Source organism: Sorex fumeus, unplaced genomic scaffold, assembly GCF_029834395.1.
Source record: "Sorex fumeus unplaced genomic scaffold, SorFum_2.1 ptg000265l, whole genome shotgun sequence".
Classification (NCBI taxonomy): Eukaryota; Metazoa; Chordata; class Mammalia; order Eulipotyphla; family Soricidae; genus Sorex; species Sorex fumeus.
Window position 1 is genome coordinate 17,097,804 of NW_026606322.1, and position 27,863 is coordinate 17,125,666.

At 36.4% G+C, this 27,863-nt stretch overlaps 1 protein-coding gene across 8 annotated transcripts in view; it reads right to left on the minus strand.

The window, feature by feature from the left end:
- The window catches only part of BBX (BBX high mobility group box domain containing), a 352,656-nt gene that overhangs the window by 87,074 nt on the left and 237,719 nt on the right, over nucleotides 1-27,863 (minus strand). For all 8 annotated transcript variants that reach the window (XM_056109091.1, XM_056109089.1, XM_056109088.1 and 5 more), the window contains 4 exons: nucleotides 26,513-26,683; nucleotides 22,303-22,545; nucleotides 8,753-8,948; nucleotides 4,203-4,270 (listed from right to left, as the gene is read on the minus strand). In XM_056109091.1, the coding sequence (XP_055965066.1) occupies nucleotides 4,203-4,270; nucleotides 8,753-8,948; nucleotides 22,303-22,545; nucleotides 26,513-26,674 (669 nt within the window). In that variant the 5' untranslated portion in view covers nucleotides 26,675-26,683. The remainder of the gene's footprint in view (nucleotides 1-4,202; nucleotides 4,271-8,752; nucleotides 8,949-22,302; nucleotides 22,546-26,512; nucleotides 26,684-27,863) is intronic.

The window sequence follows — 27,863 nt, forward strand, 5'->3', positions numbered from 1 at the left end:
TTAAAATATATCCCCAAATATTTAACGAGCGGGTAGGGCGTTCGCCTTACAAGCGGCCAACATGGCCGACCCGAGTTCGATTCCTCCGCCCCTCTCGGAGAGCCCGGCAAGCTACCGAGAGTATTCGATATGCCAGACACAGTAACAACAAAGTCTCCAATGGAGACGTTACTGGGCCCGCTCGAGCAAATCGACGAACAACGGGAGGGCCTTTACCTTTTTACCTTTTAATATTTTCTAACTACAAAATATGTATAGGGCTGATGACTTATATAAAAATGAAAGAAAAAATAGTGCATATCCAAGTTTTATCCCTTTTATTCATTTAGAGACAAACACTGCAACCAAGATTGGCTCAATGAAAATAATATGAAATGGTGACCTGATGATGCCACTAATCTATTATGACAGATTTGGAGCTAATCAGGCAAAGTAAAAGAGAAAACTCAAATATTTTGTTTGTCCTTATTTGCCCATGATATCTCAAAAATCTTCCATGAAAACTCAAAAAGCACTTTAGATGTCTCTTAAAATAGTATAGGCCTGAGGTTTCCAAGTTTATTTGTCCTATTATCCTCTGTTCAGAAAAAAAGATACTTATAACTTCCTGGAAATCTACCTTTTAAAAAAGTGAATGGAATACCATGCAGCTGTTAGAAGAGATGAAATCATGAAATTTGCATAAAAGTGGATGGACACGCAGAGTATCATGCTAAGTGAAATTAGTCAGAAAGAAAGGAATAGACATAGATTGACTGCACTCATTAGTGAAATATAAAGTAGCAAAATATGAGACTAACACCTAAGGATGGTAGAGATAAAGGCCATGAGGATCATGCCACGGTTTGGAAGTTGGCCCAACGTGCTGGGAGAAAAGGCAGCTGGGATGGAGAGGGGACCACTAAGTAAATGATAATTGGAGGGATCATTCAGGATGGGAAATACGTGCTGAAGTAGACTAAGGACCAAACAGGATGGCCTCTTAGTATCTGTTTTGCAAATCATAACACCCAAAATGAGAGCGAGAGTAAGAAGAAACGTACCCGCCACAGAGGCAGGGGGTGGGATGGAGTGAGACAGGTGGGAGGGACACTGGGAAAAATGGTGGTAGAAAATGTGCATTGGTGGAGGGATGGGTTGCTTAATCATTGTATGACTGAAACAATCATGAAAGTTTGTAATTGTATCTCACGGTGATCCAATAAAATTTATTTAAAAAAAAGTGAACTAAGAGCCTTCCCCTCACAGCCTCCCAAATATCACCTAAAGCTTCTATTGCTCCCAAGATCTTTCTGGCATCCTTCATCCCCCACCCACAGGGAAGCGTATCTCCTACTTTGGAAAACAATAGCATATACCAAAAACCTTTTAATCCAAAATCTTATTATTTCAACTCCAGAAAGCTCTACTACTTTCTACAATTATTTTTAAGCTAAAAACTATTACCTATATTAAAACATCCACTTTAAAACAGTTTTGTAAGGACCGTTTCATGTTACTAGTTTTTAGGATAATGAATAAAGAAATATGTTCCTCTAAGAAAAATATATCAGGAAAGAATTCTGTCATAGTATCTAAAAAACCCATTATGATAAGACCTTCTTCATGGCAGAATTTTGGAAAAATGTCACTTTATTTGACTGGTCCTACCTAATAATACAAACAGATTTCATGGTAATTGTTTTAAATGTCATAAGTATAAAATTTTTCTATCTTTTGCCTTATATGCTTACCCTAATATTTTCTTAGAAAATTTTAAATGTAAAATATATGTATATATACATGTATAATGGGCTGGAGTGATAGTGCAGCAGGTAGAGCGTTTGCCTTGACGCAGCTGACCCGGGTTCGATTTTTCTGCCCTCTCAGGGAGCCCAGCAAACTACCGAGAGTATCTCGCCCGCACGACAAAGCCTGGCAAGCTACCCATGACATATTCGATATGCCAAAAACAGTAACAACAAGTCTCACAATTTGTTGTGAGATGTTATTGGGCCCGCTTGAGCAAATCGATGCACAACAGGAGGACAGTAGACAGTCCTGCAGTGCTACAAAAATAATAAAGTAAATTTATATAAATATATATACACAAATGTATGTGTGTGTGTGCATACATGATATACACACACACACACATATTAGCCGTCACACCTGATGATGCTCAGGGATTACTTCTCGCTTTGCACTCTGGAGTCATTCCTAGCAGTGCTCAAGTGCTCAAGGGTGAACCATCTGGGATACAGAGGATTAAACCTGGTAGGTCATGTGCAAAGTAAGCACCTCACTGGCTGTACTATTTCCCCAGGCCCCTCACTATCTTTATCTTATTTTATCACTGCCTACATAAATAAGCCCAGAAAGGTTATCCACCAAGCTTACATCTTCAGAATAGGACTCTGCTTAGTAAACTAGTTGAAATCTCATGACATGAAGTCTCAAATTAATTTTATTTAGAACAGAATATTGTACATAACTCTACTTGCTGTTTCAGGACTTCAAGATTATTTTCAATAATGGCATAAATACCTCTGAGATGAGAAGTAAGGGACATGAAGCAAACATTGCATTCTTAAGATGTGGTTCATAAAGATCTACATTCTAATAACTCCTTTCTTCACCTATGTTTTCTTCTCCTAAAATTCACCTTCATCAGAAACATAAGGTTCACTACTGCATTATTTAAATTGCTGTGTCAAAAACTCTGCTCTTCTTAAAAGAAGGGAGACTTCATTGAAAAGAACTCATTAATCTTTAGCAAAGAAAGTGAAATGCACTCTTTGATTAGCATATTCATTTATCTGCAAGTTTTATACAGATTTTGTTTACATTTGTTACAGAAATTTAAAATGCAAGCAATTATGTATTGTAAAGAAAAACACTATCATATTCAAATCTGTTGAAAAGATGATTCTGTCTCACAATACAGTGCATTCTTGGAAATCATGAGATAAACTGTTTTGAAAGGTCAGGTGTGCATTATAATTCCAATATTCACTTCTGGGTCATGCTTGAGATACTATACACACAAGTGTGAGTCAGTCTCACTTGCTCTTAGCTGTCTTGTATTATTATGAAATGATGTTTAAAATGTCATTGTTACAGGAAGTATAAGCATGCTAATAAAGACTATTCAAAGATACAAGTGACATATTTGCCTTTTCAGCTAAATATTAGCATAATGTTAACAACCATCTAACACATTTTTTGCTGCACTATATCAAATGAAAAAAATTAAGGTAAGTTGAACATCGTATTAACAACTATAAAAACTATAATAAAATATGAATTATAATTACTAGATAAGTCCTTTCTGATATAATTATCCTACATGCTATCTTCTAAAATACTACATAAATAGGTTTCAACTGGAATCTGTATGGTAAATTCGCAGTTTAAAAAAAGTCAATTATATATTTTTATATATTTTATACATTACATGTATAATATATTCAATAAAAATGAGTTGTTATTTTCTCCTAAATCAAGAACTTTGAAGCTTCCATATTAAAATCAAGATTCAATGTGTGGTAAAATAACATGACCTATAGTTTAATTTTTCTGACCTCTGTCAAATGTCTGTAAAATAAAGGAATTTCACAAATGCAAACTATACAAGGTTATCCATCAACATCACACCTGATAAATGTTTAACAGCTCATAACTACATGAGGGAATTAAAAAATAAAGTTATGAGTGCTTGGGTTCTTTTCATTTTATACTTTGAGAAATAAAACAAATTTAGAAATCTATATTTTTTTGATTTTGAAAAGCAGGAATAATTATTTGGGTATTATAGAGACCGACAGTTTTGGGCTTGTAACTCCAACCTTTTCACGAGGCAAGGCTGAGACCATTACAAAAGCATGCGATGTTGAGTATAATGAATAGATATCTTAAGATCTTTTCTTCAGACCCAAGGAACAGTCAAGGCAACTGCTAATTATCTGTAAATTGTGTTTCATACTACTAGCTTCAAGAAATCTCAAACTCTACCTGGTTCTCCTGTGTGCTCTTCTGTTTATTCAGACAAAAGGCCCAATACAGAGTATATACAGATGGTCATAAGGAAAATGACAAGTAAAATCCGTGCATGAGTTATCAGTACCGAAACTGGAGGAATATCTTTATGAAGAGAATACAGATGTCTGTGTCTGCAATTCCAGAGTGAGCAGAATAGAGAGAAATGAGGACACCTGGCTTACCTCTGGTGTGCCAAGAGCATGTTCTCCAGCCAAAAGCAGCATGCTCAGGCCTCCCATCTGAGTAGGATCTAAACAGGTTAAAACAAACAAGCATAAATTTAAAATCAAAAGTATGGATAATCCAAATTTAGTGAAAATAAAAATCCTCACAGAAACTACTGATTCCAACAGAACTACCTAAGACTTTTTCCAGAATATTTAAAAACCTGTTATGTAGCAATAATCCGTATGTATGTTCTCAGTACTAATGCAACTGTGAGTCATTTAAATACTATGATTTTCTACCATCCCACACTTCACTTTTGACAAAACCACTGGGTTATAACATAAATTATCTATGAACTGGAGGCTTCTTTTCCTTACTGAATAAGTTTAAATGATTTTCTTTTAAACAGAAGTGTTTATGATTGTTATTCTCAAACAAAGAAACAAACTAACAAAAGAAAAATCCAGGTTACTAAGCTAACAAGAACAGAGAATTTACAAATGGAACTCCAAAAATCTAGTGAGGCTTGTTCAAATAATATCTTTAAATTTTCCAAAACAAATTTAAACAATGATCTATCTATCTATCTATCTATATATCTATCTATCTATCTATCTATCTATCTATTTAATTTTCATTAGTGAAACACCATGAGGTACAGTTGTAGACTTACAAGTTATTGTGCTTGGGTTTCAGTTATACAATGATCGAGTACCCATCCCTCCACCAGTGCCCATTCTCCACTACCACTAATCCCAGTATCCCTCCCACCCTCCCTCATCCTCCCATCCCCCCCTGCCTCTGTGGCAGGGCACTCCCTTTTGCTCTCTCTCTCCTTTTGGGTGCTGTGGTTGCAAAAGAGGCACTGAGTAGTAATCATGTTCGGTCTATAGTCTACTTTCAGCATGCATCTTCCATCCCGGGAGGATCTTCCCAAAACCTTTTATTTGATGCTCCCTTCTCTATCTGAGCTGCCTTTACCCCTAGAGTGTGCGGCTGGCCTCCAAGCAATGGAGTAAACCTCCTGGTATTTATCTTGGCTATTCTTGGATGTTAGTCTCCTATCTTGTTACTTCATGTTCCCCAGATGAATGAAATCTTTCTATGTCTGTCCCTCTCTTTCTGACTCATTTCACTTGTCATGATACTTTCCATGTAGTACCACTTGCATGTAAATTTCATGACTTCATCCTTTTTAACAGCTACATAGTACTCCATTATGTAGATGTACCAAAGTTTCTTTAACCAGACATCTGTTCTCAGGCACTCAGGGTTTTTTTTTTTTTGACATTTTAAATCATGCAAGTCTATAGAGTCAAGACCTTGCTTGAAATAACCAAATATCTTTATTTTTATTCTATTAAGAGTCGTTACTGGGCCCGCTCGAGCAAACTGACGATCAACGGGAGGGCCTTTACTTACTTACTTACTATTAAGAGTCAACAGAAACAAATTAAAAAAAGTATTAGACTTATGATCTAGGGTTACAGCAAGGGTAAGACAAGAAAACTATATCCTTTCTATTTTTCTTAAATGAATTAATACATGAAACTGTCCTAGTATACATAATCAATAAATACATCTTTAATTTTAGGAATCTCACTACAATTACAAATGAGAATGAGACTTAGAGTTGTCTGAAGGCATGAAGGTGCTTTTGTTCTCTTTAAAAATATTTTCTTAATTAAAAAATTGTCCTTTTAAGTATATCTTTATACAATCTGTCTTTACAACTCAAGAGGCAACTGATCATGAATCACGACCTTCCTGTTATTCGTTGATTGCCTCGAGCAGGCCCCAGTAATGTCTCCTTCATCCTAAGCCTGAGATTTTTAAGAAAGAGCTATATTCAAGGCTCTTTAGGAGAATGAGACCCATCATTGTTACTGGTATTTGGCATATTGGGTACGCTATGGGGAGTTTGCCAGAATCTGCCGTGTGGGCAGGTTACACTCGGTAGCCTGCCAGTTTGCCCAAACTGATCACATATGGTCAAATATTAAATTTCATAATATGACTGTAGCACTGTAGCACTGTCCTCCCGTTGTCCATGGCTTTGCTCAAGCAAGCACCAGTAACATCTCCATTGTGAGACTTGTTACTGTTTTTGGCATATCGAATACTTCACGGGTAACTTGCAAGGCTTTGCTGTGCAGAAAGGATACTCTTGGTAGCTTGCCAGGCTCTCCAAGAGGGGCAGAGGAATCAAACTCAGGTCGGCCCTATGCAAGGCAAATGCCCTTCCTGCTGTGCTATCACTCCAGCCCACTAAATGACAAAGAATAAAAAATAATTTCAGAAGGAAAACAGAAGTCACCAAATGCTCAGTCACTAAATGAATAAGTCAATGAGCCAGATGTGAAAGGTAGTAATACAGGAAAAAAAAATCAAATATCTAATACACGGGAACAATTGGCTAATTTGATGAAGCAAAACTCTTTGTTATCTTAAGATTCCATTCTTCATGTTATGTTTAAAACTATTGTGACTGTTAAAAGGGACACATAAATTTAAAAATAAAGATATTTTTCAGAAAGAGAAAATGAATTTAACAGAAAGTAAAAATTTAATTTGATTCTTTGAGCAGCTAACTACCTTTATAGCTATCATTCTAGAGATCATCAAGTCTTAAAGCCTGATTTTTAATCTAAAATATTAGTCCAAATATAAAGTAAAATAGCATACATAACAATTTAGTAACATATAATGTAGCTTTGCAAAAATTCTCTTTATACATACAAAAATAGATCAAGAAATTATCTGTATCTTTTATGGTATTCATTGTGGTGCAAGGAAAGTAACTAGAAACTTAAAAACATGTTTAAGCTTTATTAAGCTATACAATATACTAACTTAACAAAGGTTCTGATTGTGGATCTCCAAAATGTAACCCATGACCTTGTGTAATCTTATGATAAATGAAAGTATTTTTCTTCTTTCCTCTGTCTTTATTAATTTCTGAAAGCTGACAAATATTTTTGCTCAAGTTTAAGGTCCTAGTTAAAATTAACAGTAAGATAGTTAAAATGGACCAAAAAGGCATTTCAGAAATAATGCTATCTTTCAGAGTTTTGCATAATTTACTGTTATTTGATTTGTAAATTGCAGCTGTATTGCAAAAAAAAAAATCTGCACAAACTAATCTAGATTTAGAATTGGAGAGAAAAAACAATGATGGTCAGAGAATTTAATTAAAAGCCAACCACCTATATACTCTTACTTTTGGTATTGATAATAAAATGTTTTCGAATATATTCCATATTATCTGAAACTTCACAGAGTTCAACAAGATAGCAGCACCTGAACTGAAGCTTAAATCGCATGCAGTGAGAGCTTTAAAAAGAGCATTTCTATGCTTTGACTCTTCTAGGACTAAGAAGTATCATTTTGGAAGTTCACCTGCATTACTTATACAACAATACACAATCACCTGAAGACTTTGCTTCCCAAGAATGCTACCACTGAGACTGAATTTCTTAGCATTTATATGACACCAATACAAATGGTTATAAAGAATCACATAATGAACCATTATCTTTATACTTATGAACTATTATAAAAAATTAACTCTCATCAAATTACTACTGAACTTGCTTTCCAAGGCTTTTGATATTGCAAATGGTTCAATGCTCAATTTGCTTCAACTAATGAAACAGGAGTTTATAGCATAACACCATTGCTTCCATTCTGTTCAATGTGTGCAATTTTTACTTTGATTTTTACATTGTTAATAGGCAGATAAGAAAGTTATTAGCAAAGTGAATCTAAATACTTTAATTTTTTGGTAATAAATGCTTTAGCATTCCATACCACCCAAGGAGTATTAAAAGTCCCATAACAAATGGTGCCATCTGGAACTTTAAATTTGCTTGACCAATTCAGGAATGAGAGTGGGAGAAGGGGGCAGGACAGAAATTCCCTCTAAGACACAGCTGTCAGATCCATCTCAGACTTGTGATGTGTGTTCATATTCTTTCTTCCAATGTTTCAGATCCCAGATGGTCTACATAATTGTGATTTTTAAAGAAATAGCTTAAGAGTGTGTATGTGTGTGTAAACTATTTTATTACACGAAAGCATTCCTCATTGAGCTTCTGATAATCTCCACATTGCTGTCTTTGCTTCATAAATTGTTTATGTCAGAATATCTCTCTCTGTCTCTGTCTTCTTTGTCTCTCTCTTTCTCTCTCTCTCTCTCATACACACTTACTCTAACACTGGTCTATATCTTCTTTACTTAATTGTGAATATACATTCTATACATGTCGTATTCCTAAGATTTAATACATATGTCTTTGTTCCACAATGGTCCAAAATTAAGTGCAGGTCAGAGAGTACAGCAGGTAACATGCTTTCCTTGTACATTGCTGGCCCATGTTTGATCTCTTGTACCACATATTGTCCCCGAGCCCTGCACTGAAAGAGCAGAGTAAGGAGTATGTCCTAAGTACCACTGGTGTGGCCCCCAAACCAAACCAAACTATGTTCTTCTCTCTGTGCTGCACACATAGATGCAATACTATTCTGTACTTAAAAAACAGGTAGAAATAGTATTTGAACTCACCAGCCATCCCAAAATTGAGCTGAGGCATATCTTCAGTCTTTGCTTTCTTAGGGCTTGGCAAATCTCTTGAAGAGTCAGATGGGAAGGCCCACAGCTTCTTTCGTGGATTGACAGTGGATGTTGGGGATTTCACAGGCTTGTTAGTAGTAGGACACCATTTGTAGCCAGGATTTGCTTTCATAAATGCATCTTTATACTATAAATGAAGGGCAAACAAGAGGTTTTTAATTAACATATAAGTTAAAAAAAAGTCTTAATAGCTTTGCACCTCATCTGATCCCATAGAAACAGAGTGATAAAAGTACTTTTAGTTTAACTAGTTATTGTGGTTTTCCTCATAAAAGAATGGCAAACTGAGCACAGAGATTTAAAATAGGACATGGATTTATCTACCAGAAAGTACATTTAAAAGTTATGGTAGAGAGCTACATTTTTATATTTTTGATCCTCTACTTTTAGTAAAAATAAAATTATCTAAGGTTGGTGGGAGGAGCTAGTTATTTGTAATGGAAAAATCAGCAACTGGAGAAAAAAAAATTCACAGTTCACAACTTACCACTACAAATTAGGGCTACAGTGACCATGGATAGGTCATAGTTCAGAGTTTTCAGAAAGGGAGAACATTAACCACATTGTCATTTCAAAAATTATTTTAAACATTGTACAGTATGTCACATTTTAAAGAAGGGACTAGGTTCACGACACAAAGTGTGAGTCAATGCTGGGGGTCCAGAACCAGATTCCAGCTACTGCTTAATCTGGTAAATATTATTTTAAACATCATTACATAAAGTAAATGCAGGAAAACTTAACAAACCAGAGCCATCAATTATGGGACAATTACACAAAGATAAAGAGTGGGGGGGAAAAACAACCAGAAAGGGCAAACTCAAACGTAACTTTTCCACTATCTGAAGACACCTGGTCATGCAGAATAAAGTCCTGATGACATGGGTTAAAAAAAAACCTGCCCCTGCTCTTAGCCAGCTGTAGACAATAAGCAAGTTTATCCTCTCACAGCCTAATTTCTCCTTCATAAAGCATAGCTATACTAGCCAACATTCTAGAATTTTGTAATGAGCACACATAATCACAAATGTAAACATGCTGAGAGTTGTATGATATTAAATTAATCCACCAGAAACTTCATGTCTTTACTTGGAGACTTCAGTCTTCATTGGCAATATTTCCCTTCTCTATTTTTCTGTGGTTTCTCTTGTAGGGCTGATAGTGATCTTTCTCCCAACTCTACCACATTTCCCCCGTTTTGTGAAAACAAATCGAATGAAATATATGTACTACTATTTATTAAATATTGCCAAAAGTTCTATCTCATGGTTAAACATACTTTCCATGTATTCTTCAACTAGCACATTATTATTACAAGACGCTTTATTATATTAAAGCAGTTCTTTCAATCCCATTGGCTTGTTTCTTAAAATGGTCATTCTGTGTAACATAAATTAATTTGGCATAAGTCTCCAATAGATTTTAATTTAATCTAACAGGGGAAAAATATTTTCATCCTTAGTAAAAGGCAAGTTTATAATTTTGTAATACAATCTGAGTAAACTTTAAACCTACCACTTCACGTTAAATCATATATATGAAAATGGCACTGCAGAAAACATATATCGTTAACAGTGAGTCAGAATTATTTCAAAGTTATCAACTCAATATTTTTGAATAAGCCTTAAAAAATTAAAAGCTGTACACTGTATAGGAACATATAACAGGAAACATAAAACATAATAGGACACAGTCTCACTCTTCGTAGAAAATGCAAGAGCCAAATAGAATTTACTATCACCTAGCAGACCAAATCTGGAGGTATCCAATATTATGTAAGACACCTTACTCAGTATATTCACGTGCACTAAGGATTTACATATTAAGCTGAGGCAGAAAAATAGTCTTGCCTGCTGTCTGGAGGTAGAAAGTGACAAATGGCAGGCTGAAGTGAAAATGGAAGTAGCAGACACATGCATCATTATTGTACTCCAGTAAAAGGCACACAGTCTGGGTTTGTCAGATGAATGGTCATTTGGACAAAGGTCACCACTCTATAAAGTGGCAAAAGACTTTCAAACAAACTAATCAACATATTGTCATGAGAACATTCTTTTATTTCTGTGTGTGGAAGTTTAGGTTTTTAAGATGTGCCCGTGGTAAAAGACACTGAGCAAATGCTTCTAGCTTTCAGATTTCTTGTTTCACAGGTGGCTCCTCCATCCTGTCAATGTTGATCTGCGAGATGAGTTATCCCCCCATAGTCACACATTCTATTTCTCCTACACATATTTCACCCACCCACTTCCATTTCAGTTAATTTTGAGCTAGAGACACTAATTAGACACCAGGAATGAAAAGAATGAATTAGTATCTGCTTGCCAACTGTTTACAATTCACGGTTATACAAAACAGATTATTTCTTTTTAACACACAATCTTGTAAGTTGACTTCTAGGATCAGACATAAAACATGGCTTTTCAAAGGATCATCAGAGGGACAAAAAACTGAGGGGAGGAGAAGAGCCTGGAATGTGTGAAGCTTTGTGGGAAATAGCAATTGAGAATTCACTATGTGTCAATATTCTGAAAGTGCACCACTATATCTTTCAGATATTTAAACTATGTAAATGTCTAATACCAAGATAACAATCAGTAGTTCAACCAGATTTATATGCAGTAACAGGGTTATGAATAGAAGAGAGAGAATGACCCTTGTTCTTGAGGATTTTAAATTTAGCTAAAATTACCATAAATTCACATCAAGACACATAGCTGAACACAAGTGTGTGCACACCACAAGGAGGGGAAGGCAGGAAGAGCCGGAGGAGATAAGGATACCTATCTGCCCTTGGAACTTGGCACCTCATCAATCACTTGCTCTGATTCAGCTGCAAGAAACAACAGAAAAACTTTATCATTTGTTGTGAAGAAGTTAGTATAGAAAGGATTATAGAGAAAGCTAAAGAAGGATGAAATGAGGGAAGATTCCACACAGTCTGAAGCAAATAGCTGAGTGAAACTATTAACATGTGGACAAAAAATCTCTCATCATAGGACTGAAAGGGTCAACCGAGTTAAGTCTCCCATCTGTATCCCCAGTGTGGGGGATATTCATGTTGCGGGTGGAGGGGAGGCTCAGTTTTTCTTCAAGAACATCAATCACAGGCTGTTGGAGCTATCTCAAGAAAACAAAATCTCTCCTGAAATACTGATTTTCAAAATCTTCCATTAAAATAAAAAATTCATCTCATGGTTTCCATTTTCTTTTCCTGCAAATTTCTTTTTTTTTTCTTTTTGGGTCACACCCGGCAATGCACAAGGGTTACTCCTGGCTCTGCACTCAGGAATTACTCCTGGCGGTGCTTGGGGGACCATATGGGATGCTGGGAATTGAACCTGGGTCGGCCTCGTGCAAGGCAAACGCCTTACCCGCTGTGCTATTGCTCCTGCCCCCACCTGCAAATTTCTTAACAATTAGATAACTATTACTAAATCTACTTATCAAAGATAAGTTCATGACTTATCAAAGACACTCAGAAAAAGCTGGCTTCTGTTTCTTGGACTCCAAATACATTTTCGTTAGCAAAAATAATAAACTGCCTTTAGTCAGCAATAGTATTAACTGAATAGTGGAATAGTGTTTTGACATATATATACATATGACAATGACATTATGATATAACAAAAGAAAGTATTTTATTTGTAAGAATGGAAACTCAATCTTTAGAAAGGATCTTAATATCAATGAAAAATATCAACTGTACCCCAACTGTCCGCAATTGAGGGACAAATGTCTCTAAAATTAAAGAAGTAGGAGTCGGACTGACAGTACAGTGGGCAGGGTGTTTGCCTTACACATGGCTGACCTGGGTCTGATTCCCAGCATCCCATATGATCCCCCAAGCACTACTAGGAGTAATTCCTGAGAGCAGAGCCAAGAATAACCCCTGATCTGTATAAATAAAAAAATGCTGATTCTGGTATAATTATGTGAAATATAACTATAAAATAAAATCTATCAGAATGTAGAAGATTAAACAGGAAATCATCTGAGTTTTATTAAAGTTTACATTTAAAAAATTTGTAATTGTTCGGGGCTAAGTACAAGCAAAATTTAAGTCCTGATATAGCTCTATCTCCTAACGTTGGCAAGCAGAAATCACATCATAGAAAGGTGAAAAAGAAGAGTAAGATATGAGAAGAGGCACTAATTTTTTCTTCTTAGTTCAAAAACCTTTTCTATGCAACTTCTAAAAATATATATTTTAAGCTCAGTAGGAGCTTAAAATAATTTGTATTATTATGCTAGACATTTTTAATGGGAATAAACTGAAAGCTTTTACATGGTAGAATATTAATCTATCATTTTGACAGAATAAGCATATCATAGCTATACCTGAGAGGATAAACCAGTTCAGTCATTCCAAGAAATATTATACATTACAACAAGTGATGAAACTCAGTGACCCGGGCATTGTTTACTCCACCGTTGAAAGCCATAAAGAAAATACTGGACACAAGAGATTTGAATATCGCTATGATTACCTAAATTGGCTGGAAAAATTATTGTAACAACAACAGTAGGAAATGTTCTGCAATAGAGGCAGGTGGGGGGTGGAGGGGGAGAACTGGGACAATGGTATTGGGAAATGTGCACTGGTGAAGAGACAGGTGTTAGAAAATTGTGTGACTGAAACCCAATCATGAACAACTTTGTAACTGTAAAGAAAAATAATGTCATTTTAAATAAAAAAAATAAAAGAGGATAGTAGCTTACTACTTGCTTGACCTTAGGGAAAACACCCAGTGCAGATGAAGCTAATCAATGTACACATTCTATCTCATAGTCTGATCTTACCAAGTAAGTGTATGTGTGTGTCTACCAAAGAAAAGGGCTGTTTGTATATATGTGTGTTAAAAGGTCACTCATAAATTGCTTTAATTTCCCAGATCCTCCTTTCTCCTCTTTGTACTGTTTCTGCTCTATCTAAAGGTCAAGAAATATAATTCTCTAATCTGACTGTGAATTAATTATGATCATTAGTTTAAGTGGTAAGTAGAAGTTTCTAGAAAAAAAACCTACAGAAATGCACTATTAGAGTTTATAAAGATACTGAAAAATAAGTAGAATAGTTTCTGTGCTCCTCAAAGGCCATCACAAAGCCGGTAATTACAACCAGTGAACAGCCATACTTTCATGCACACTGCTAAATTGAAGAAACCAACCAAGGGTCAGAAAGAGTATTCAAGGGTATGGCACATGCTTTGCGTATTGCTGACCCCAGTCTAATCCACGGCTCCATACTGTCCAATAGATCACTCAGGAGTGATCCCTGAGCACAGAGTCAGAAGTAAGCTCTGAGCACTAATTTGGGTGTGTCCCACCAAAATTAAGAAAGGAAACAAATCCAGTAATATTCCTTAGGACAGTATTTTTAAATTACTTATAACCAATTAATGCTCTAATGAGACTCATCAGGTAAGACTAAAGTCTCATTTGACCGTTTCTGAGGAACAGTACAGATTAATCCTGGGCAATATTTCAAGAAGCTGAAAATAAATCCTAAAATGGTGCTTCTTCTTACCAGATAAACTAAAGGAGGGGACAAGCAAGTAGTAAGGGACTAGATGTAATTTTTAAGAGGCAAAAGAAAATACTCTTCAAAACTGTTGATTTTCAGGCTTTAAAATGGTTTCTTCAGGGGGTGCCGTGCCCAGAAAACATACACAGGGAACTGAAAGAGCACCCCACCCCTCAGCTAAGGTTTCCCCCAGCACCCGGGCCAGAAGGGTTCTGCCAGCATCCATTAGTACTGCATCAGAAGTGGGACTTTAGTTCAGCTTGTGCACTGACTTGGCGAACTCCCTCCCAGGTACAATGTGGCAGAGGGCGTGGCTTCTGGGGCTGTAGCCCTTCACACAGGGCTGCAGTTATTTTCCCCCTTCCAAGTGCTCTGGACTCAGATCTCAATCTCCATTACCTAATTCTGAGGAGAAAATCCTGGCTATCCCAATAACATTAGGCCAACAGTCCAATCTCATCAGAATAACGGTGAACACAAGAAACAGAACAAGCATAATATAAAAGAAAACACCCTCTGAAGCTTTGCTAGAGGCCTCACATAACTCAAAGGGGAACACCAAAGAGGAAAGTAATATTCTAAAGGGAGAAAAGGTGATCACCATCAACCGACTCACCCAGAATCCTTTCTCGCAGCGAGAGGGATACATTGACAGTGAACTGGATGGTACCACCTCCATATTATGACAACAACATGAAGAAACAGTGCAAATCCTGACCACTAGAAGTGGATGAAGAGTCCAGAAGCCTCAATAGGGATGACCCATAAATACGATCTCTCTGATAAAGAACTCAGAGATGAAATGCCGAGGATGATCAAAGACATCCAGTAAATTAAAGGACATGAGGACAGTGGAACAGACAGCCAAGAAAATACAGGAAGAAATGAGAGCAGAAATAAAAAAGCTACAAACAGAAGTGTTTCTAATACAGACTCGGTAGATGAAATAAAAAACTCAGTGGGTGCCCAAAACAGTAGAATGGCTACCGCCGAAGACAGAATCAGTGAGCTTCAAGATGAGCTGCAGAAAGCATATAGGCAACAACATACAATGGAAAAAGACCTTAAAATATCTCTAGGGTGGATCAGAGACCTAGGGGATGAACTCAAGAGGAATAACATACGAGAAAGACAGGGAGGCGATTCAATGAAAAGGCAACAGTTAAAATTGCTGAGAAGCTCCAAAAGCTGGAGAATGTAGGCATCCAGATCCAAAAGCCCGAAGGGTACTGGCTAAAAGAGAGCCTAATAAAAAGACTCCAAGACACATCATAATCAGAATGACAGATACCACGGATAGAGATACAATACTGCAAGCAACAAGGTTAAAGAAGGAAATCAGATACAAAGGAGCACCCCTTAGATTTACAGCAGACTTATCAGAGGAAACCTTCAGAGCCCAAAGACAATCATGGTACACAGTGAAAAAGCTCAGTGAAATGAATGCCTTACCAAGAATACTTTATCTGGCTAAACTCTCGATCAAACTTGAGCGAACGATACACTATTTTCTGAATAAACAACAGCTCAGAAACTTCAAGACTCAAAACCAACCTTAAAAGAAGGATTAAAAGGGCAACTGTGAGACAAGAAAAACCCATAAAAGCACAACACACCTCAACAGAAAGATGGCACAAAAATCCTATGACAATAATCTCTCTCAATGTCAATGTTCTAAATATGCCAATTAAAAGACAGAGAGTGGTAAAATGGACTCAAACCCCGAACTCAACATTCTTCTGCCTATAAGAAAAACATCTGAAGAGTCTGAGCAAACGCAGACTCAAAGTCAAAGGATGTAAAACAATCCTACAAGCAAACAACTCCTTCAAGAGCCAACATGGCCATATTAGTATCCGACAACATAGATTTCAGGCTATAAATGATTAGAAGGGACAGCGAAGGCCATTTGAAAAAAAATAATAAGGGATATGTACAGCAGAAAAAAAATCACACTCCTAAACATATATGTGCCCAATGATGCGCCAACAAAATACTTAAAACAACTGCTAATAGACTTCAAGGAGGACACTGGTAACAATACAATAGTAGTTGGAGACTTCAACACTACCTTATCTATGCATAGATTAGGAAGATTAAAACTCAGTAAGGAAGTATAGGATTTGAAGGAAAAAAATAGAGAGGGGCCTAATAGTTACCACCAAAAACGAGTACACATTCTTTTCCAGTGCACACAGAACATTTTCCAAGATAGAACATGTGCTGGGTCACAAAACATACTTCAACAGAATTAGGAAAATAGAAGTTGTATCATCTATCTTTTCAGACCACAATGCACTGAATATAGAAGTTAATCACACACAGGTGCAGAGAATCAAATCAAACACCTGAAAAATTAAACAACTCAATCTTGTACAATGAGTGGGTCAGGAGGAAATCAAGGAAGAAATCAAAAGATACCTGGAAACGAATGAGGATGAAGACACAAGCTACCAGAACCTATGGGATGCAGCTAAAGCCATGTTAAGGGGAAAATTTATAGCTCTGCAGGCATTTCTCAAGAAGGAAGAAAGGGCCCACAAAAATAAGCTGACTTCACAGCTCAAGATCTTAGAAAAGGACCAACAAAAGGAGCCCAAACCAGGTAGAAGAGAAGAAACAAAACTACCAGCAGAAATGAACGACATGGACCCCCCCCCTTACCCAAAATCTGAAAGATCAATGAAACCAAGAGCTAGTTCTTTGAGGAAAATAAACAAGATGGTAAACCATTAGAGAGACTCACAGAGAAAGAGTGAGAGAATCCTAATAAACCGGATCAGAAATGAAAAGGGGAACATCACAACTAAAACCAAAGAAATTCAAAAGATCATCAGAGCCTCTTTGAAAGTCTGTATGACAGGAAACAAGAGAACTTAGAAGAAACGGATACATTCCTGTTTTCCTACAATCTCCCAAAACTGAACCAAGAAGATCTGGAATACCTGAATAGACCTACTACCATCAAGGAAATTGAAACTGTAATCAAAAGTCTTTCCAAAAACAAAAGTGCAGGTCCAGATGGATACACTAGCAAATTCTTCCAAACATTTAAAGAGGACGCATTGTCAATTCTTCTAAAGCTTTTCCAGGAAACTGAAGAAACAGAAACTCTCCCAAACAGTTTCTATGAGACACATATCTCACTAATACCAAAAAGCAAACAGAGACACCACACAAAAAATAAAATTATAGGCCGATATCCCTGATACACATGGATGCGAAGATCCTCAACAAAATATTAGTGAACAAAATCCAGTAACTCATCAAAAAGATCATACACCATGACCAAGTGGGATTCATCCTAGGGATGCAAGGATGGTTTAACATTTGGAAATCAATCAACATAATCCATCATATCAGCAAAAGAAAATATAAAAACCTTATGATCCTTTCCATAGATGCAGAGAAAGCATTTGACAAGTCCAGCAACCGTTTATGATGAAAACTCTCACCAAAATGGGTATGGAAGGAACTTTCCTCAATATAGTCAAAGCCATCTACCACAAGCCTATACAAGCATAATCCTCAATGGGCAAAGACTAAGAGCCTTCCTCTAAGATCAGGGACAAGACAATGATGCCCACTCTCACCACTTCTTTTCAATATATTACTAGAAGTACTTACAATAGAGCTTAGTCAAGAAAAAGATATTTACGGCATCCAGATATGAAAGGAAGAAATCAAGCTCTCACTATTTGCAGATGATATGATACTATGTTTAGAGAACTCTAAAGCCTCTACCAAGAAGTTCCTAGAAACAATGGACTTGGATAGTAAAGTTGCAGGCTATAAAATCAATACCCAAGAGTCCATGGCTTTCCTATATGCAAATAATGAGAGAGAAGAAAGTGACATGAAAAAGCAGTTCTGTTCACAATCATGTATCAGAAAATCAAATACCTTGGAATCAGCTTAACTAAGGAGGTAAAGACTTGTACAAAGGAAAACTACAAAACACTACTTTACGAAATTGAAGAGGACATGAGGAAATGGAAACACATCCCCTGCTCATGGATTGGGAAAATGAATATTGTCAAAATGGCAATACTCCCCAAAACATTATACAGATTCAATGTGAACCCTTTAGGGATTTGCATGAAATTCTTCAAAGAAATGGATCAAACACTCCTGAAATTCATATACAACAACCCCCCAGGAATAGGTAAAGCAATTCTTGGGAATGGACACTGGTGGAGGGATGGGTAATCATTGTATGACTGAAACATAATCAGAAAAGTTTGTAAATCTGTAACTGCATCTCAGGGTGATTCATTAAAATTTTAAAGAAATAAAAAATAGAAAATAAAAAGGTTTCTTTAAGAGAGAGAGAGGAAGGTGGGGCAAGGAAACTCAATGTTCAGGGGTCTTGAGTTTGCATAAAGTAGCACTCACTCAACTGGTAATGGCAGATATACACTGATGAATATTATGCAAGCATTCACATTCACACCATGTTGTAAGAATTCTCATGGTTCACAAAGAACTTTTAAATTTGGGGTTTAAAATGAAAAGGCTCCACATATTAAACAGTTTTTATAATAAATGATTGCCACAGTGAAAGGATATAGATGGACACATACCAAACTTTAGCAACTAGGACTATATTTCTCATTAGCACCCACCACAGGATCTGGTACATTAAAGTCACTTAGTATTTGTTTAATAAACTTATATTCCAGTAGGGCTGAGCTATTAATGTTAACAAGACACCAACACAAAAATTACCCATGCTTTAATGTAATTTTGAACCATTTAGTAAATAAGTTGAAATAAGTTTCACTTTATAACTAGAAACTAATTGTATAATGACTTTGAAAGCAAATGAACCTTCTATGCTTTACATTAGAAAGGATGTATTTTAAAAAAAAACAACCATAACAGGGCAAATTGTAAGATGCAGTTAAGGTATCTCCTTGTAGTAGATAGGAAAATGAGGGGCAGGGTACACCTTGCCAGATTTTATTATAGTGCTGCAAGGGCAAATACTGTGAATCACATTAAGTAATTAGTAAAGGATTTCCTGTATAAAAATTTCCCCTTAAAATGGCCAGGTTGTTGTTGTTGTTGTTTTTAATTAGCAGAACTTAAGAAAAGGCAAGCAATATACATGGGACAGGCTGCATGAAAAAAAATCAATGAAAAAATAAACTCAACTGTTATATAGAAAGCTAATACTATTTTTAGATAATTGTTAATTTTTATCATACAAGCACAAAAGGCTATTTAATAGAAATATTTTGCTGTTACTGTAATACTAGTGGAAATCTATTAAAACAGGTAAAATCATTTAAGTAACTGGAACTGATTTAAATTTTTTCAGATGCTCTATAGAGTTAAAATCTTATCTATAGTAACAATCTAATGTTGGAGATTATTTAAAAAAGACCCCTCTATAGTATAATTGAAATACATCATATTAGTTGTTGATGTGAAGTCTTCTGTGATCATTAATTACACAGCAACTAAGTTAATCATTTACTCTGGATTTAAATTTCCCTAATAGTGCATAACAAAGTTTTATGTTCTATGTTAGCTTGTTAACAACTCAATAAAACCAGAAAGTTAAAATAATTATTTTCCCACATACTGAGCTGTCTAATAAAATGTGTCACTTGAAACTATATTTTATCTCCTGCTAGTACATCTTTTCACAGAATATAACCAAATGTTTGGGTGGTAGGTGCCTTGATGAGTCAGATTGCAACGTTAAAGGAATATCGTTAAGATTTTTCCTTATACGTTTCATCACAATGATATTTTTATCTTTTCCCTTATTTGCTAATAAGCCCATTTCACAATATATTTTAAAACGTGCAATGAACTCACTTTAAGATTAACTTAGAGGGGGTCAGTGAGACAAAAGAGTGGATAAGGCAATTGCCTTAAAACACCATATATGGTCCCTCAATCCTTGCCAGAACTGATCCCTGAGTGCAGAGCCCACTGGATGTGGCCCCAAAAACAAATAAAAAGAAAAGATTAATATGAAATTAATTTAAAATTTATTTCAGCCTGTTTATAATTTTGGAAAGAAATTTGTTACTGCTACCATTTTGAAGTGATTAATGCCCCACTTTTCTAATCGCTTTCTTGAACTGAAATGCTTCTTACCAACTACTGCCTACACAGTGTTTACATGAACACACATCACAGTACATCTTGTTTCCACTGCCATCCATTCACTTCCTGGTTTTAAATACTCATGCTGTACTTAACTACAAGACAGTAACAAGTCAAAGATTTTCTTTTTATGACAACTGTGTTTATTATGAAATCAAAAGTATTAGAGATGGAAGGGATACAAATCTGTGATCCACTTCTTTATTCTATTAATATTAGAAAAAAAAGCCAGACCTAGAGATTGACTTAAATATGATCATAGAGCTTAAGACTCTTTTCCATGACCTAAATAGGATACCCTATGGCTATTCCCTGACAGTAGACAATGGATTCCTATAAAACCCTCTTTCTTTTTGGTGGTGGTGGGGGTCATACCCGGCAATGCTCAGGGGTTACTCCTGGCTCTGGCTCTGAACTCAGGAATTACTCCTACCAGTGCTTGGAGGACCAACCTATAAAATCCTTTTAAACAATATCACCCATAATATATCAATCATCAGTCAGAAAGATCAATCTCTCATTTGTCAATCAATAAGGAACATACGATGAGAAAACAAACTTCTTAGTAATAAATTGTTATTGGATCTGCCCCAGCATCCACAAAGTAAACTCAGGACTTGTGCAAAGTCAGAATAACCCTTGAGCACTGCTGGGTGTGTCCAAAAAACAAACAAAAATATTTATTTGTATCTTGTTATCTTAAGAATTATTAGTACTTTTTCTGGCTATATTGAGTTATATTGTTTCTTCAGTACTGTGTTTATGGAGAAATTTCTCTTCAATATACTGCTTTGCAATTTTTGCATATAATTTAAACAATATATTCATTCATTTACTCATTTAGTTACAAATATTTGCTTAAAATAGCAGATTCAAAAATGTGGGAAATGCTATTAAAATGGTTAACTGAAAAATGTAAATATATATTTAACTATGGTGCTATGCTGCCCTGAGAGGGGAAGGGTGTCCGTCCCTCCACCTGTTCCCCTTTGTGGTGGCGACATGGTGGCCTGCATCTTTTAGAGCCTAATGAATAGGCAGGTATGAGACTGCATTGACGAGGCACGTGGGGCTTCATGGGATGAGGGGTGGAAGTGGCCCTGCTTCCTGCCATGACAATGCTCTGGGTTGCTACCCTCAAACACCTCCTCTGGTTTCTGATTGGCCATGATTCCAGAGGCACACATACCAATCTCGGAACCCAGGGGCTTCTGGAAATAATCCCTTTAGGTTTATTACTAAAATATCAGAAATCCAAATTCGTGTGGCTGCTATTGTGGCCACACGACATCATATGCTCTTCATAATTAGCAATAGAAAACAAATTTTCTAATGATGTCTTTGTGGCAGGTCTGAATGTTTGGGAAAATTCCAAATAACAATGTTGGGTCTTTTGTTGCAACATTGAATGTGATCAATGTAGACAGAGAGAGAGAGAGTAAAGTAGAAATCTGCCATACAGGCGGGGGGGGGGGGGGTGAGTGGGAGGGGGGTTATACTCGGGTTCTTGGTGGTGGAAAATGTGCAGTGGTGAAGGGACGGGTGTTTGATCATTGTATGACTGACCGGGACTTGAACTGAAAGGCTTTGTGACTGTTCTCACGGTGATTCAATAAATAAAAAAGAAAAAAGAAAAAAAGAAAAATGTAAATATATCAAAAACAAACAAACAAACAAAAAAACAAAGTAAACTCAGGACTCAAAATAGAAACAAAGCTCTTATGCTTTCCTTTAATAGTATATTTTGGATTCACCTTCATGCTTGTAGACTTTAATTAAAGATGCCAGATTGGCTGCTCATGGCTACCAAAACTACTTTCTCATTATAACGTACCTCCTTGGCCATGTCTGTATATTTTTGCTTTTCCTTTGGATCGAGAACAGCCCACCAGTCAGCTAGTATCTTGGTAGCACCTCGGTTATCAAGCCTGGGATGTTCCTGACGTACAAGAGAGCGATGGCGTTTGCAAAATAAGAGAAATGCATTCATTGGTCTCCGGGCTCGCAGTTCTGGTGATTCATCATCTTCAGTTTCACCAACATCTTGTTCTAGGCCATCAGTCCCAAGAAGTTGAACCTATCACCAACCAAAACAAAAGCCAAATATTTGACACAACTTGGACAATTTACTAAGTCTTGGTTTTCTAAACATTTTTTTTCTTAGCTCCATTGAGCAACACATAAATAGAACAAACAGATTTCTAAAAATCATCAATCATTATGAGTTGTTGGTTATTTACTTCTAATGCAATCTTCTGCTTAGTTTCTATAGCGACCTATGCATGTCTCTATTATAGCACAAAAGTAAAAAGTAAAGGCCCTCCCGTTGATCATTGATTTGCTCGAGCGGGCCCAGTAACGTCTCCATTGGAGACTTTGTTGTTACTGTGTCTGGCATATCGAATACTGTCGGTAGCTTGCCGGGCTCTACGAGAGGGGTGGAGGAATCGAACTCGAGTCGGCCATGTTGGCTGCATGCAAGGCAGATGCCCTACCCGCTGTGCTATCGCTCCAGCCCTATTATTATTATAGCATATAATGCATTATGTTATAATTGTTTTTTCCCCCATCTAACTAAGCAATGAACTTCGAAGACAAAGGCTCTCTTACTTGCCTTTAAGACCATAGTGGCAGTTCAAGTCTGGCATAACACTAGTGTTTACTGAATAAATAAATAAACCCATTCAGGAGTTTATGAGATGAACAATAAGGCAAAAAAAGGTAAAGGCCCTCCCGTTGTTCATCGATTTGCTCGAGCGGGCCCAGTAATGTCTCCATTGGAGACTTTGTTGTTACTGTGTCTGGCATATCGAATATGTCACGGGGAGCTTGCCAGGCTCTGCCGTGTGGGTGAGATACTCTCGGTAGCTTGCCGGGCTCTCAGAGAGGGGCGGAGGAATCGAACTCGGGTCAGCCATGTTGGCTGCGTGCAAGGCAAACGCCCTACCGCTGTGCATTCACACTAGCATTCGCACTAAATACACAGATATTAGTTTTTCTTCTTATCTACAACTTGTGAATAAAATATATTGACATAAAGTTAAATAAAATGCAATATAGAACTACTCAATGAACCTATCTCAAGTGGTGCCCCTTAATATAAAATTAAACAGGCATTTAAAATTATTTGAAGAAATATGTAGTGAGTATTAAAGCTTATAAACATAAAACTTTGTTGTGATGTGAAAAGCCTATATTTATACCTTCAAAATCAGTAAACAGCCCTTTTTGTAGTCATGTAATCCAATTCAAAGCCTTTAACCAACTTCTCCAAAGCTCTAATGCTGTTCATCCAATCTGAGTAGTTCACTGTCTCTCCACTGGTACCACTCTGACCTATAGCCTAGTCTTCGTGCTCATATCTTCCATAATACTTCTTGTTCATGGTTGTGCATTATGTTTCTTAAAAGAATCCTCAATAGGGGCTGGAGCAATAGTACAGCAGGTAGGGCATTTGCCTTGCACACAGCCAACCTGTGATCGATCACTGGAATCCCACATGGTGCCCTGAGCACTGTCAGGAGTAACTCCTGAGTGCAGAGCCAGGAGTAACTCCTGAGCATCGCTGTGTGTGACCCAAAAAGAAAAAAAAAATCCTCAAACATAGAATCTCAGTATATATTAAGACTGTTAAATATCTAAAGCTAAAATATGATTTTTTGTTTCTTGAAAATAGCACAACCATGAACACAAGTTCAGAATGCTGACATTTCTTTAATTTCTAGTTTCTTAGCTAGAATCAATAAAGATCAAAGCAGTGGTTATTCTATATTATAAGATAGGGCAGTAGTCCTTAAACTTGACTGTGCACAGGTATCCCTGGTGATCTTGTTTAAACAAAGATAGCTAGGTCCCACTTGCAGAGTTTTTGATTCTGTAGTTCGGAAGTAGGCCTCTAGATTTTGTATTTTTAACAAGTTCCCTGGTGACCCTGCTGCTGCCAGTCAGATGATTACTTCCTGAGACACATTACTATAAGGAAACCATATTCCGATATGCAATGTTTATTGGGTAACTATTACAGACAGATAACCTAGAACAAATCACTACCACAATCCAATTTTGAGTATATATATATATAAATATATATATTTGTCTCATATTTAAATAAGTATTGAAAATACACTGAATTAACAATCAATTATCTTTGAATACAAATAGTACAGAACAATCTTGAATTCATAGATGATTTGGAAATACATTAGGGATTATTATCAGGATAAAGGCTACAGATGTATCTTTCTCATTATGTATGTATACAATCAGTAACAATGATTTTCATTTTCGGAGTTTTTATTTAGCATTTAAAAATGCTAAAGAGCCGCAAAAATCAAGAATTAAAAAATAGGTTAGGTTGGGGAAATAATTACATTTTCCCTTTCCAAAAAGGATAATTTTTTATTTGGTTACTAAATTATAAAACTCAAATCAAAAGCTGGAAAAAAGAGATAAATAAGACAAGATTCTGGCTCAAGGAACTTACTATCTTAGGAGGAATGGGAGAAAACATAGGCAAATTATTATATTTGAAGAAAGATATACAAGCAAAGCCAGTATGATGATGGAAACAAAGATCAGTGAGATCATGAAGCCCTGGTGGATGGGTAAAAACACTTGGAAGTCTCTCTAGAAAAGATGTCGATGGGGTTAAATTTGAAAGATGAATGAGAACGTCACATGGTCAATGGAGAGATAAGGGGCTAAAAGTTGACCAAGAGCTAAATGGCTTGTTTGAATGTAGATATGCAGTTTAACAGAATTGCTATATAAAAGATCAGAATAGGGATACTGCTACCTTAGGTACTCTGAGAAGAGAGTTGGGCAACACCCCACAAAACATAAAGCCAGGAAGTGGTCCCATAGCACCATCTAGTGTGGCACACATTTTTTGAAAGTTAAACCTAAAATATAAAAATTATGTGCATTTAATTCTCTAAGCATGTGGTTTGAGAGCATATGAATCAATAAAAAAAATTGGTTTTTTTTTTCAAGTATGGATATAAAAGAAGTTTTACGCTGTGATCTATATACTAATATAATTACTTTATTAATGAAATTGAGTAAACAAAATTATGTAAGTGATCTAGTAAAACTGAAAAATTAACTGAAAATTAACTAAAAAATTTATCTCTTTTTCCATATATATCTCCACCAAGGGTCCAGTTACAATTTGTACCAAATCAACAATTGTACAAGACTTGCACAATTAGAAGCATGGTTGGATGCAATGGAGAATCACAAGTGGTTTTAAGCCTGGAAAGGCACTGTTAAATTTGTATTTAAATAACTCCTATCACAAATACATCACTGAATCTAACAGGTAGCCTAGAAACAAGCTACACTAGAAAAAATGAAATTATTCCAGGATTCAAGGTTACAAAAGAGACAGGCTGAATCAAAGCTGTAATGAGACTAAAGACATGAAAACGGACACAGTATTTATTAGGAAGACCCAAGAGTGACTGATATCAAGCTGAATTTAAGAGTTAAAGAGGAAAAAGCATTTCTAGCTTGGCTACTAAGATTCCTTCACACACAGGCAACACTTTCCTCAAATAAGCAAAATTAGATCTAGCTAGTAGCAGAGAAATCAGTGTTGAGTGGGAGAGTATCTCGCCTGCATGGCAAAGCCTGGCAAGCTGCCCGTGACATATTCGATATGCCAAAAACAGTAACAACAAGTCTCACAATTTGTTGTGAGATGTTACTGGTGCCCGCTAGAGCAAATCGATGAACAACAGGAGGACAGTGCTACAGTGCAGTGCTAGGGTAATGTATGAACAAGAAGACTAGCATCTCAGTAGAGGTCTCAGCTGAAAGATGAAAAGAAGGTAGTAAGGTCAAGGGTTAAGCTGAAGTGTAGAATAACATTGCCACAGAGAGCTCAGGTTTATCAAATCAAATGGAATAACAATGTAGATATAATATATAAGAAAAGATAATTACTTTTAAGAATACATGTTTCTTACCATACATATTCACTACAGTTTCTAGAATAGTAACAAATAAACTTGGAAGTTCTGAAAAAAGAAAAATGAAATTACCTTGTCAATATCTTCTTCTTCGTCTTCCTCTTCCTCCTCTTCTGAGAAGTCAAGAAGTTTCTTTGCTAGCAAGGGATGCCACTGAAGACACTTTCTTTTTGGTCGTTTTCCAGCTCCTTCTCCTTCTGCTGAATGATCTTTATTTCTATTACTGCCTTTCATTACTGTGACCTGTGGTAAGAAAGAAAAAAGAAACAAAAGAATCTGTAAATTTGATTAAACTTAGTTTAACTAGCTTTCTTAGCCTTAACTAGATTATAGTTTTAACAACTACACTATGTGAGACTCCTAAGTATATTATCAAACATTCATTTTACTGGACTAAATTGAATTAATGAAATTTTTGCCTTTTATGAAATCTACTCTTTTCTACTTCCAAATTCAAAACCCAAATAAAGCTATAGGATGATTATAAGCTAGTCATGTGACCTGTTCTTAGCCACACAGTGTAGTGTTTCTCAAAGTTACCTATCACAAGCGGGGCCTTCTACGGGTTTTCTGATGGTACCTGTCTTAATTTACAAGAATTTTGTATTCTTAACTATGACAAATTTGAGCCAGAGCTTAGAGTGTTAAAAAACACTTTTGTAAGATGACACACATTAAGTAAAAACTAGCTTGTGTGCAGCCACCAGGAATCCAGGACCTGAGCACAGCAGGTCACTCAGCAAGATGAGCACATTGGGGACCCATCTGTGACACAGAAGAAAACCCTAACAACCTTCCAGTCTCAATTGCATATGCACCTCAAGCTGGTAACAAACTCTCAATGTCAATTTCTTATTTGCTTTAATTCCAATTTTTTGGGTATAATATAACTCATTCACTCCTTTGAAGTAAGATTAACACATTGATGCTGGTGCTACAATTTGTGTTAATTAAACCACATTCAAGCGTGAGCCAGCAATGGTATGCACTAGCATCAACATGTTAATACATACATTATTGTTGATACAAACTCAGAATATTCAAATGATACAACAAAGTGACATAAATTTAAATGGCTCATAAACACAAATGCAACTACTGAGATTACAAACTAGGGGCCTTTTGGTCAGTGTTAGTTGGTATTGATCCAAATAATTATAGTAAAGGTAAAGGTAAAGGCCCTCCCGTTGATCATCGATTTGCTCGAGCAGGCCCAGTAACGTTTCCATTGGAGACTTCGTTGTTACTGTGTCTGGCATATCGAATACTCTCGGTAGCTTGCCGGGCTCTCCGAGAGGGGCGGAGGAATCGAACTCGGGTCGGCCATGTTGGCCGCTTGTAAGGCGAACGCCCTACACTAATAACCTTCGAATGTTGCTGAAACAAGGGATCATGACCATGAAATTGCAAATTCCATCCAATA